Source organism: Cydia pomonella, chromosome 16 (assembly GCF_033807575.1).
Source record: "Cydia pomonella isolate Wapato2018A chromosome 16, ilCydPomo1, whole genome shotgun sequence".
Taxonomy (NCBI): Eukaryota; Metazoa; Arthropoda; class Insecta; order Lepidoptera; family Tortricidae; genus Cydia; species Cydia pomonella.
This window is the reverse complement of record NC_084718.1, coordinates 15,251,937-15,264,340: the sequence shown is the minus strand read 5'-3', so window position 1 is coordinate 15,264,340 and position 12,404 is coordinate 15,251,937. Positions and strand designations below refer to the sequence as shown.

General features: G+C 35.8%; 2 protein-coding genes across 2 annotated transcripts; one reads left to right on the top strand and one right to left on the bottom strand.

Annotated features, from left to right (window-relative positions):
* Positions 1–832: 832 nt before the first annotated feature.
* LOC133526699 (uncharacterized) lies at positions 833–3,418 on the bottom strand. The gene has a single exon (XM_061863410.1). The coding sequence runs from the start codon at positions 3,172–3,174 to the stop codon at positions 2,713–2,715; it is 462 nt and encodes a 153-aa protein (XP_061719394.1). The 5' UTR covers positions 3,175–3,418; the 3' UTR covers positions 833–2,712.
* Positions 3,419–6,232: 2,814 nt separating this feature from the next.
* LOC133526281 (sperm flagellar protein 2-like) lies at positions 6,233–12,374 on the top strand. The gene is made up of 2 exons (XM_061862832.1): positions 6,233–10,018; positions 10,187–12,374. Exons 1-2 carry the CDS (start codon positions 6,708–6,710, stop codon positions 12,243–12,245), a joined length of 5,370 nt encoding a protein of 1,789 aa, XP_061718816.1. The 5' UTR covers positions 6,233–6,707; the 3' UTR covers positions 12,246–12,374.
* Positions 12,375–12,404: the final 30 nt, after the last annotated feature.

The following is a 12,404-nucleotide window of genomic DNA, read 5'->3' as shown; positions in this document are numbered from 1 at the left end:
ATTCACAAATAAATAAATATTATAGGACTTTATTACACAAATTGACTAAGTCCCACAGTAAGCTCAATAAGGCTTTTGCACAAATTGCGGGGATCTTTCTCTTTTACTCTTACTAAGACGTAGTTAGAGTGACAGAAAAATGCCCGCAATTGACGAACTTCGATTTTCCCGGTAGGAGCCCTGATCACTTGATCAGAACCTTTTCAACATGGCAGCCTAGGTATGCAACTGAATAGGTAACAATTGTAGGGAGGTAAGATTAACTTGATTTCCCTTTCTTTCGAATCATGATTGATAGCACTATAAAAAAATGGTTTTTAATTTGGGAGTTAAATCCAGGACCAGCTTAAGAGAAGCAAAAATTGTTTACCTCTATCATTACACAGTGGCCCAGATTTTTTTTTCTTTTTTTGTGTGTGGCATATTTATTGTAGATAATTTAAAAAAATGCTTGCGAATGTGTATTAAAGTTAAAGCTAAAGGAAAATATTATGACGATAATCGTTTTGTTTTAGTTAAATGCTTGTAGTTTACATTTTTAATAAACATTAAAAAAATTTTTATCATTATTAAGGGCCTACGCTAGCTGACGCGGACGCCCGCCGCGTGCGCACGCACGCGGGTGCTATTTGTAGGTGAAATCCGCCGCACGCGTCCGCTTCAGTTAGCGTTGCTCATAGCTGTGCTCATACTATTTTTCGTTAACCCCTCTAGTCCGCTCCGTCCACCCGCGTCAGCTAGCGTAGGCCTTAAAACTTGTTTGTCAACCTTTATTTAATGATTAATAAGGTAATTTCTGCAGATTACAATAATATAAATTAAAATGCATATGAATTATTTAAAGCAATATTTATTCAAATATTAAATAAGAAAAAATAACAAAATTTGTTAACAAAGTTAAGTATCTCTAAGTCACAAAAGCAATGTGGGTTATATCTATGTATAGAAAATATTCACACAAGGTTATGCCTTAGCTAATATTTTTTAAAAGATTGTGTAACAAAATGAGATCTACACAGTCTTATAATAAAACTTCTGCTTTGTTAAAATAATTTGGATATTCTGTTTTTTATTTATTTTACTTAAAAAGTGCCACTTTGCAAGCATAATAACTCATCTTCCTTGCGTTATCCCAGCTTTTTGCGATGGCTCATTAGAGCTTGGGGTCTGCTTGTCAACTAATCCCCAGAATGACCCAAACAGAGAGGCAACTAGACCTCATTGGGATTACTCCGGTTTCCTCACAATGTTTTCGTTCACCAAAAAGTGACTTCTAAATATCAAATGATATTTCGTATAACAACTAATCAGTGCCATCGCCCACACTGTTAACTGTCCATTGGTGGACCTTATTACACTAATGGACGGTTAAGAGTGTTACTGTATGTACATATGATAGGCTGCCTTTCTACTGACGCGAGATGAGAGATGAGCAGGAATCAACCAAGAGTATTGGTTGTTTTCTCTTCTCTGCTGGATTACAACCAATGCTATTGGTGGTGATCCAGCAGTTGACATGTCTCCTCTCATCTCTGTCTCAGTGGAAAGGCAGCATTAAGCCTTTATAAAGGCGAAAGCTCTTAATTTGACACATTCTCTTTCACTCTGTAATATTATATCAATACAGTGAAATCTTAATAATCTGGCACTTTGATGGTCCGGCACTAAAATTGGGGCACAAATGATGATTCTTATGTCCTAATTTACTATGTGTATATGTATAAAACATATCAACATAATATGCTGATTTGCTCTAACTTCCAGTAATCAGAATTTATCCTTCTTGTGTCTGCATTAGTGTCAGATTAGGAAGATTGTACCGTTTTTAGTGCTTCTTAACATAAGCATAGACAGTAGGCTTTCTTTATGTGATAAATAGTGAAAAATGTACTAAATTTGTACTTAGTCCAGTGGTCATTATCACAATGCTTTTGTTCATTAACAAAAGACTGAATTATGACTTAGGGACAGTGAAGAAATAACACTGGTCAAAGCATGCAATATAGATTCACAGAAAAATGTGAAATTCATAGACAACTTTTGGCTAACTGTGATCAACACTTATGGTTTAATCAGATTATTTAGATAATACTACATTGTTTATAGTATACACCAAAAAATAATATTTCTAATATATCTCTATATTTAACACTACACCAAACCCCTCCATAATAAAATAAGCTGCAAGTGCATGGTAATAGGAAGTGCATCTGTGACTTAGAAAGAACACAAAATATTTGTTCTTAACAACTCTCATAGGTGGTACTTATTAAAGGTAACCATAAACTGTTAGGACACATCACAAACTCCCCAAGTCAACAAACTCAATAAATTTTATCAAACAATTACCTAAAAGTGGATACAAAATAATTTACATTTCATATCCCTATAATTTGTACCCATTCCATTTTTTTGAGCAAATTTAGTTAAATGCTTAGGAGAGAGGACTCAAACAGACTTCCTTGACAGCAATAAACTCACTGAGGCAATACCATACTAAATTAACCAATTACACCAAGAAATTACTAGGAACATTAACAACACCCACTACTCATCCATGCTATCATACAAGTACACTGAAAATACAATTTAACATTAATTACTTGCATCACTTCATACTACTTGTAAATACTATTTGCTACCCATGATCATTCCAACTTATTTTATGTTATAATTAAGTGGCGTCACACGACAATGTGGCGGAGAGGTTCGTCATTCATCAACTTGAAGCTTCTGAATGCGTGTTGACACTCCATCCAGTTCAGGGGTGTCTGGACTAGGCTGAGGTTCCACAGAGATGTTGAGGTTTTCGAGGGACTGGCAGCGCTTCGCGGGGCACTTGGCACTATCGAACGTGCTGCTGCATCCACTCGTAGAAGGCTCCAGAAGGGTGTTTAAGTAATCGCGCCCGCTGTCCGCCATGTCGGTGGCGATCGCGTCAGAGTTTTCGCTCTTCGTTCTATGCCGCATTGGCAACACGTAAGGACACAGTCTGTTTTTGTTGGTAACTCGCTTCATGCAATACCCCACGGTGACGTTAGAGACGTAGCGCGTGTTCAGTCGCATCATACCGTAATTAGATTTGGACTCGTGTAAGTAGTCTCGCCGGGCCTCCGTTATAGCGCTCAGCATGCCCAAATCGTGCAGCGCCTTATCCAAGTTGTCCAGATTCATGTGGCGGCGAGGATTCTGCTAACGACGCAGCAATATTACCAAGGCTGTTGGCGACAAGGTTATCTTGTATCCCAGCTATGCACTTTTACATACACTTTTTTCGATGCCTTTGTATTTCATACTGTTTTTTCAGTTTTAATTTAATGGTGTAACAAGTGCATTTATAATTATTTTTCATAAAATAAACATCACAAAAAAGTCATAATAAATAACGACTGAATGACAATAAAAACTCAATGTTGCAAGTAACCAGAAGATAAACAATAATAATGGGGCTGCCATATCAGTGCTCTCAACTCCCGCATTAGAAAATGTGTGTTGCTTATTATTTTTTTAAATATATTTATAAATGTTAGAAAAGTTTAAAAAAATAAAATTTTCACAATTCAGTCCATGCTTGGTCGAGTGGAAGATAGTCCACCGTACGTCCGCAGACCGTAACTGACCGGACCAAGGTAGCGGTACGGTACGCGCGTTCGTTACACCTTTTTAGGGTTCCGTACCGAAAAGGTACACAAGGAACCCTTATGGTGCGACTCTGTGCGATTTGAAATTTGGAATAGTTACGAACAACGCTAACCCAGAGATATTGGAAGTATTATTTTATTTTTATTAACTATGGAAAATGCCCAATATGAAGAGGGGGGGGGGGGAATTTCAAAGTCTAGTGACTAGGTCACGTGGGGTATCATATGAAAGAGCTCAAATTGTACATTCCAAAATATTTTTTTCTTTTTCATAGAGATAAAAATTGTATTATGAAGGAAAAAGTGAAAAAAATACTACCGCCCCGAAAAAAGAAATATTTTTTTTACATAATATTGAAATTACTATAAATTTTACAGAAAAAATATAATCAGACATCTATCATAGTAGTTTTTATTAAATTAACAAAAAACCTTTCCTAATTCAGATTGCAATTTAACCAACCGTACGTGTGTTTATTACACTTGAAATTTCTGTGAGACATTAAATACACCTTTTTCAAATAAAAGATTAATTTTTGAAATCGGTTTACATGATAGAGAATTATCCTCGAAAAACCAACATACGTGCAAATTAGTTAGAAAATTTGCCTATAGATGGCTCTGTTCAAAATTATACTTAGTATAAGTAGGTACTTCTGTTCAAAAGTCTTTCGCCTTTATAGTACACGAGATAATGCAAGGTTTGTACGGAACCCTCGGTGCGCGAATAAAACGAACTCGCACTTGAAAGAGAAATCACATTTTGCTCGGGATTAAAACAAATAAATTCTGGTGTGCCACAAGGTAGTCTAGAACCCACTCCTCTTTTTACTACGTCTACATTTAACGATCTGCGTATGGAGTGTGGAATTAAAAGGAGTGAAATCTCTTATGGTAGAACTGTTGCAAAAGTGTCCAGCTGTCAGCTATAAATAATAGTTCCAAATCTCTCCAGAGTAGCGCTAAGAGTAGCTCAGAACCTAGGTATCAAAGAGCATATAATCACTACGTTTAGGCATTATTGACGGAGAGAAGTGTATGAAGCTGTCTATGATTTGTTTTTTTTTCAAGTATTCTAGGTATTGTAGCGCCACCTATTGCAGGGTTTTTGATGACACTTTCCTTCCATAGTACAGTGATTTTTTATAACGAAAATTCATCATTATTGGAGCCACACATGATCAAAATAATAGAACCGATTGGCTGCATAAAAGTGATAATTCTATCAATTTATATAAAACCAAAACATGGTCATGGGGAAAGCGGCTGCCAAACTTTGCTACTTAGTGGCGCCACTAGAGTTTGTGACATGACTATTGACTACTGTATGTAATGTCTTACGGGGGAACTCGGACTGCCCTGAACTGATTGCACAGCGCGTACGCCTGTTCGTTTCATCTGTGGCTCAGGCCCAATTTAATTTACGACCACAAAGTCGTCACTTATTAGCAGTGCCTAAAACACGCACTATGTCTCATGGCAAATCACCACTTGTCCGCGCCCTACAATATATTAACGCACTCCTCGCATCAGCACCGGAATGTGATGTATTTGCATGTAGTTGGATGGATCTGTGTAAAGAATGTATGAAGTTCTGTGAGACGATGGATAAGCGAGAATCTTCTGTCTTGTATTAGTCTTCTTTCTTACATTTGTTCTGTTTTTCCTTTCTAGACTGTATCATGTACCAAGGTTGTATAAATACTGTCTATTATAAATTTCACAGTGTATTAGTTCGCTGTAATGCTGTGTACATTTATTGAATCAATAAAATAAATAAATAGATAAAATGGCATTATAGTTTGCCCCCACCTTTATTCTTTGAATAAATAAATTATCATAATAGTTAATGGAAATGTGAGTTACTACAATCAAATAAGTTTGTATTAATTTAATGAGATATTTATGTACCGCTCTAAATAATTGTTAATATTAGACATTATCAGAGGTGGGAGCTTTGAATATGCATTGATATCTCTGTTACAATCTACATCACAGGCGAATTCTGTTGGTGTCTCATAATCGACATTTAATCCTGGATTCAATTGAAAATTATTATTTTGGTCGTAAAATATCAGCTTGTTGATATTATACATTTTCCTTGATATTTTAGTCGCTTTATATTTAAGTCGCATTATACATAGTCTAACCCTGACCGATTCTCCTATTTCAATAATTACCAACAATATAAAATAATCTCTACGTCATGCAAAACTGCATTACTAGCTAAGAGCTTTTTTGGAATGGCACCAAAATTATGTAATATAAATTAATGATTTAAAGAAAAAAAAATTGTTTGATTTTCTGACAACTAAAACATACTACTTAATCCAAGATTTTTAGTCAGAATGTGGAGATGTCTATTTTGTATATTTTTGATGTTTATCTATTAATTTATCGTGTATTATTTTATTATTTTATAAGTTGTAATTTAAATATATACGATACATGTCTTCTGTAACTATTTGTAGGCCCTATGGCGAAGCATAGTGATCATTTATTATATATTTAAGACTGTTTAAGACCTACTGTTTTGAACAAATAAATAATTTTGAATGTGTTATTTAAAAATCTTGAACTAGATGGCGCAATTAAATAAAAACTAGTCAAATGGAATTTATTATGCTTTAATTATACTTTTCTTTTGTAAATAAGACAGCTTCCAGGAAAGCCGGATTTTACGTTTAGAAGTCATAAAACTGATTTTTTTATACATATAAAGTTAAATTGAAAAATAATATTAAAAATAATGATTTTGAAGTTGCTCTTCTTGGTTATTTAATAGTCTCTGGTTTAATTATTGGCGTCAAATTCAGGGTGTTCAATGGAAGGTAGAGTTAGTGTTCACCATAATTAGCTTGCCAGACTATACTTGCCGACGAAAGAAAATAATTTGCTGAACAAAAAAGGTTCGAGAGCTAGTGAAAAGGTAAATATGACCATAAAGTAATTTTTTGAAAGTTTTCTGTCTAATATACTAATTGTCGATTTGTTGTTGACAATTGACGATTTTTTATTGAGTTCTGACAATGCCCTAATAATATTTTATCAAACATAATTATAATAATGGCTGAAATACTTAAAGAATGGCTGACGGAGAGGTTGCAACGGCAAATTGTATGGAAAGCTGAAGAATTTGGTAACATGATGAAAAATGGCCATATTATTGCAAGCGTTCTGCTCAGTTACAACGTTATAAATGAGGAGAAACATTACCTCATCAGGTCTAGTAACGCCCCGATAGACATCGATAACAACTGGAAATATTTACAGGAATGGTTACGAGAACTAGAAATAAATTTGACCACAACTGATCTTACGAATGTGAAGGAAGGCAAAGGAACCTCTTTATTAAGGCTTTTCTACCAACTGTTTCTTCATTTGGATAAAATGGACCGTATTGATTTTATTAAACGTGAAAGAAAAATGGTTTCCAATTTGGTGAAAAAAATGGACACAAGATTCAAAGTTGATAAAGTTGAGGAAAAAGAAGAGCCTACCATTGATTACTTGTCAAAACCTTTACTAAACGAGAAGCATTTTATTGAGTGGCAGAGAAAGAAATCCGAAGAAGTGAAAGAGACCTTTGCATATTTACGTCATAAATATGTTAAGACACTGCAGAATATAGAAGAAAAGAAGACACCATGTTATTATTCCACATCAAAGCCCAAAAAGCTTTCTGAAAAAGACAAAAAAGATATGGAAATATTTTCAAAGAAATTTCCTTGTGAAACCAAAAACTATACGTACGAGGAACTTTTAGAAATGGAAAATAAGGCTACTGAAGAGAGTAAAGCGCTGATGGGTTCTGAATGGGCTCAAAATTACATGGAAAATCTCTATACTAGGATGCACAAAAAAGCTGACTCGGAGGAATTCCAAAAACAAATGACAAACGCGCTCAGCAGCGCAATGTGGAACCAGACGATCAACGAAGAAGAAACTGACCTTGATACTGAACTCGCTAAGAAAGTATTGAAACTGTCGCAGTTTGAAAAACAAATGTGTACACAGATAATGGAGACTAAGCAACAAGCTCGTAATATGTTTCAAAACAGGGTCAGAGCTGAAAATGAGTTTGTTAAGCAAAGGAGACAACAATTTGATCAGTATCTTGACAATATCAAAGAGCAAATTAATTCAGCCTTAGACGAAATAGGTTTTGAGAAATCTCGGCAAAATATGTTGCATAAAAGGCTCTATGCAGAAAAAATGAAAAGAAAACGACAACACTATTACGAGATTTGTTATGAAACTATGCTATCAATTGTTGATTACGCGACCCGGTATGCTTATTTCAAAAAACTCATTGGTGATGATATTCCAGAACATTACATCCATGAGTGGAAAATTCTTTATTTTAAAAAACAACCTATTTTTGAAATATTGGAACCTACAGAAGATCTTCTTAACGAACCTAATCTTGAAGAGGAGATGCTTCCAGAAGTTGAAGAAATCGTAAGACTAGAATTGGACAGGCAAGAGGCAATGAACGATGGCGAATTCTTGGAGTATCATAATTATACTGGACCTTGGAATTTGGACCATTTGATTCCTAATTTTGACCCAGAGTCCGAGGAAAGAAAATTTGAATACCTCGGCACTCGTGTCCTAGGTCACGTTGTGTACACATTGTTGGAAATGAAGTACCCTTACCCGCCACCCAGACCCCCTGCCGATCTGCCGCAGTTTACATCTAAGGCTATTTTGCGTAACCTACCTGATAGAGCTATAACCACTGCAATGCAAACATTACTGGACTATAGGCGAATACATGTAGTTCGAATCGAGGCTGCTATTAATTACTGTCTAAAACAATTTAAGACTGAAATGGTAGGGTGCACTGATATTGAACTATCATTCGATAAATTTCTTCTCGCTGCTCAGGAAGAGCCCGAGAAAGAGCTAATCAGGTTAATGAAATCGGATGATGAAACAACGAGTAAAAGTCTAGAACCTCTTCCTGTCATTGGTGCTCCGCCTCCTAACACTAAACAAACACAAACACCAAAGACAATACCTGAGGAAGAAATAGTATTATCGACAGCTGCGGATTTGGGAAAATATGCTTACCAAGTTTTAAGCGGTGGTGATGCATTAACAGATTATTTGTTGGCCGCTATGATTGTGGAATATATAAAAGCCCAAGATGATATAAAAGGGTTTGTTATAATAAACTACCCTAATTCATATCGAACAGCACAAATTCTAGAAGAGGAGTTTTCCGGACGCGCACCTCCAGGTGAAGAAAGCTTAGTAGATAAAGATGACATTTACTTAGAAGAAGCTATTGCAAATCATCGCAAAGTTGAAAAAGATGAATATAAAGAGATACGTAAATCGATGTTAGTAAATAATCCCCATAAAAGAGAAATTGAGAAACCATTTGAAAGCTACTTTACCTGTTATATCCAATTAAAAGAAACAGAAGATATTCTTCAAGAGCTCGTTATTTGGGATTTAACTGAAGAAAATTCCGAGCTAATAGAAAGATTTTACTCCGTTTTGGGAATTAATTACAGCATGTACTATGAGTTAATTGAAAAAGATTTTTTGGCACAAATCTGCAAATACATAATAGGGGACTGTCTGACGTCTATGACATCATACTCTGATATATTATTTGGTGAAAATGTTTTAAGTAACCTCAATTTTCCGTCTACCACTGATAAAAGAACGAAATCAAAAATTCTTAAGCCCGAGATGGCGGGAGGCAAGTCAAAAGACCGATTAGCAGGAAAATCTAAAATGAGTCAATCAAGACAGTCAATTTCACAAGCAGGCTTGAACGTGGTCAAAGATCCCTCCTCTGCAGACATTTCGCAAGAAGATACTTTAATTGCGATTGAAGTTGAAGAGGTTGATATAGAATCAGAAAATGATGAACTTGCGGAAGAAGTAACAGTTTTGGCTGGAGAGGAAGACTGGGACTACGGTAAAATACCTTTTTCACAATCAATTGGAGCAGCGTTAGCTACATGTTGGGAGGAAGTTGAAAAAATATATCTCAACGACATGAAACAGCTATTCTTTGCTATTCGCCTGCAGATGAATAGTTTGGCGCTTTACGTCAGATTCATTAAAGATAAGATGACCCAGATCATCACATTGCCGTCAAATAAACAGGATTTGGTCAGCCAATTTCAAAAGGAATATAATGAATTCGAAAGTGATTGGAGAACTGTCGGTGTCACAAAAAATGAATGGCACTGCAGAGTGAAAGATTTACAAAGTAAACTTTACCATATTTGCGATGAAAGAAAACTACACGCGGAACAAAAAAGACATGCCCTTATTGTAGATAATTGGGCAATGGAAGAGCTAACTGCGATGGCTAATTCGTACATCTCATGTATGCAAGCGGAAATAAATAGGTAAGCCCTAAGATAATACTAACTTAAGTACCTTATAAATAATGCGCGTGCGATTCCCATAAGGATTTTTTCTTAAAGCTAGCATTTTGTCATTGCTAAGACAAGAAAATCAGACATAAAATATCGTAAGCTGCATGCAAAGTGTAAACGACCATAACCATGTTTCAGGTCAATATTATCCTTCCAAGCTCTTCATGACTTCTTCTTTGCTCAACTCAAAAAACTGCCTCCAAACGACCGCCTGACAAGCAAAGAGTTAACTAAAATAAGTTATGACCTTTCGGATGATGCTGATTCATCAGCAACCAAGAAATCTAGCGGAGAAGACAAAGTTTTCAAACAGTTAAGAACAGCATTTATTGACTTACAGATAAAAAATATTCAAATTGATTATAGTAACAATCCATTTAATATTATCTTGGACAATAATGCCAAGTTTGCGTTAAAAGTGATCAAAGAGACTAATGATTCTTATCGCTCTCTTATTAGTAAGGAGTATACTGAACTTGCTAAGCTAGTGGCAGTTCCTAAGAAAAAAGAAGATTCAGTTTCTGATCAATCAGTAACATCAGAGGATATATTCAAGGCTAATGCACTAAAATGTATTGATGAATGGACAATGGGTATTAATGGAGAAATGTACAGAGCCAGCCTACGTATACTAGCCCTCCAGTATAAATGCTACCAGGACATGAAGTTATTCAATGATATAATTTACAAAACTTTTATGCTAGTGCAAAACGAGATCAATACATATTATTTGAACGAAATTGAATCCGTAGATCGCCTTTGTAAATATCTACAACTAGCGGTTGAAGATAGCCGGAGAATTCCAGAAAGTCTTATTTTGGAACATGATACATTCATTATTGATCCTAATCTTCTGCAGTTTCCGCCTACGGTACCGCCAGCTGGGCCACCAATTGATGACTACGTATCTGATATGGAATTTAAAGTTGCTCAACTAGAGCGTTTGAGGTCTCAATTCAAGATTGTCGCCCCATCAGGAATTGCACTACAGCAGGCATTTACATATCTTTTACAAGACTTTCTTATATTTGGGCACGAAACATGTGACGGCTCTCTTGTTCCAGAAGTGTGGAAGCGGTTAGATCCCGAACAAGTGCCGAAATTGGTATTCCAGATGTTCGGAGATACTGCTTACGTGGATTGGAGAGATTTTCTGATTTACTGTGCAAATTTAAGATTTCCATCTGTAGAAGAACTACTCGATTTGCGCCATGAATTCCGCTGTATTGATCAGGATTCGACAGAGCTTATCGAAAAAGAAGATTTCATTTCGACAGAACTATGGTTCGAACGAGACTTTGACACACAAGACCCATGTGAGCAACTGAGAAAGAATCTAATCAAACAGTTCTTTTTTACCCTTTATGAAACCTCAAAAGATACGATGAATTATTCAGCATTTCTGTTAGCTTTATGCAAAAGTCCCGATCCAATTGAGGGTTTTGCTGCAGCTCTGTCTGTGGCAGTTGGAAAAAAGGTTTGTCACTCGTATGAAGAATGCAACGAAATCGTTTGCCATTTAATTAAAGAGAAAAAATATCGAGATGCATGTCGCGCATGCGCTCTAGAATGCACCAATCATCTACTGGATAAAGTAATTGCCAATGTAATTGATACATGCGTGGGCACTACTATAATAGAGTTGCAGTATGAACCAGTCGTTGAAAGTAAGAAAGGTAAAAAGGGAAAAGAAAAGGAAAAGGCATCGGCCTCAAAATTAAAGAAAGGTGAACAAAGTATATCGCAAAGTGCTCGTATGTCCAAAGAAAATAACCTAAACATAGCGAGTAAAACCAAAGTACAATCGGCGGTTGAAGTGCGAAGCACGTACATATGTCCACCTTGTCAAGAAGATGAGATCACCGACGAGAAACCACAGGAAGTAGTTGAAGAGGAACAAAAGGTAGAGTTGCCTGAGGAAGATCCTAAGATAGCCTACGCCGTGAGCCAGAAAGTGATCTGGAATGTGCTAGAAATTTGTTTGCCTTGGCACTTCTCTCTGCTTCCTGAAGAAAAGGTAACTCCATACAAGGATCAAGTGCAAGAAATCTTGAAGCGGCTTGAAGTTGAGACGGATAATGGAGACATCTACGTCATCCATTTCCTCGAAGAACCGGTTATTTGTAAATTATTGCATAAGGCGAAAAAATTCACAGCTCTGAGTTTGCTCGAAGAAGTGCGACAAATAGTATTGTAATAGAGTTATAAATTGCAGAGGTAAGTAGGTAAATATATAACAAGATTTTAAAAATTATTTTTGAGTTTTCGCTGACTGTGAACATCTATTTTATCGCTATCATTCTAAATACATTACATTTAATTACTTCATATCTTTTTCATTTGTATAAACAGCGTA

What these genes read in the sequence shown, in the direction of transcription:
- LOC133526699 (XM_061863410.1), bottom strand. Translation starts at nt 3,174, where the DNA reads ATGAATCTGGACAACTTGGATAAGGCGCTGCACGATTTGGGCATGCTG.
- LOC133526281 (XM_061862832.1), top strand. Translation starts at nt 6,708, where the DNA reads ATGGCTGAAATACTTAAAGAATGGCTGACGGAGAGGTTGCAACGGCAA. An exon ending in ATGCAAGCGGAAATAAATAG is followed by an intron (nt 10,019 to 10,186) that starts GTAAGCCCTAAG and finishes ACCATGTTTCAG; the next exon opens with GTCAATATTATCCTTCCAAG.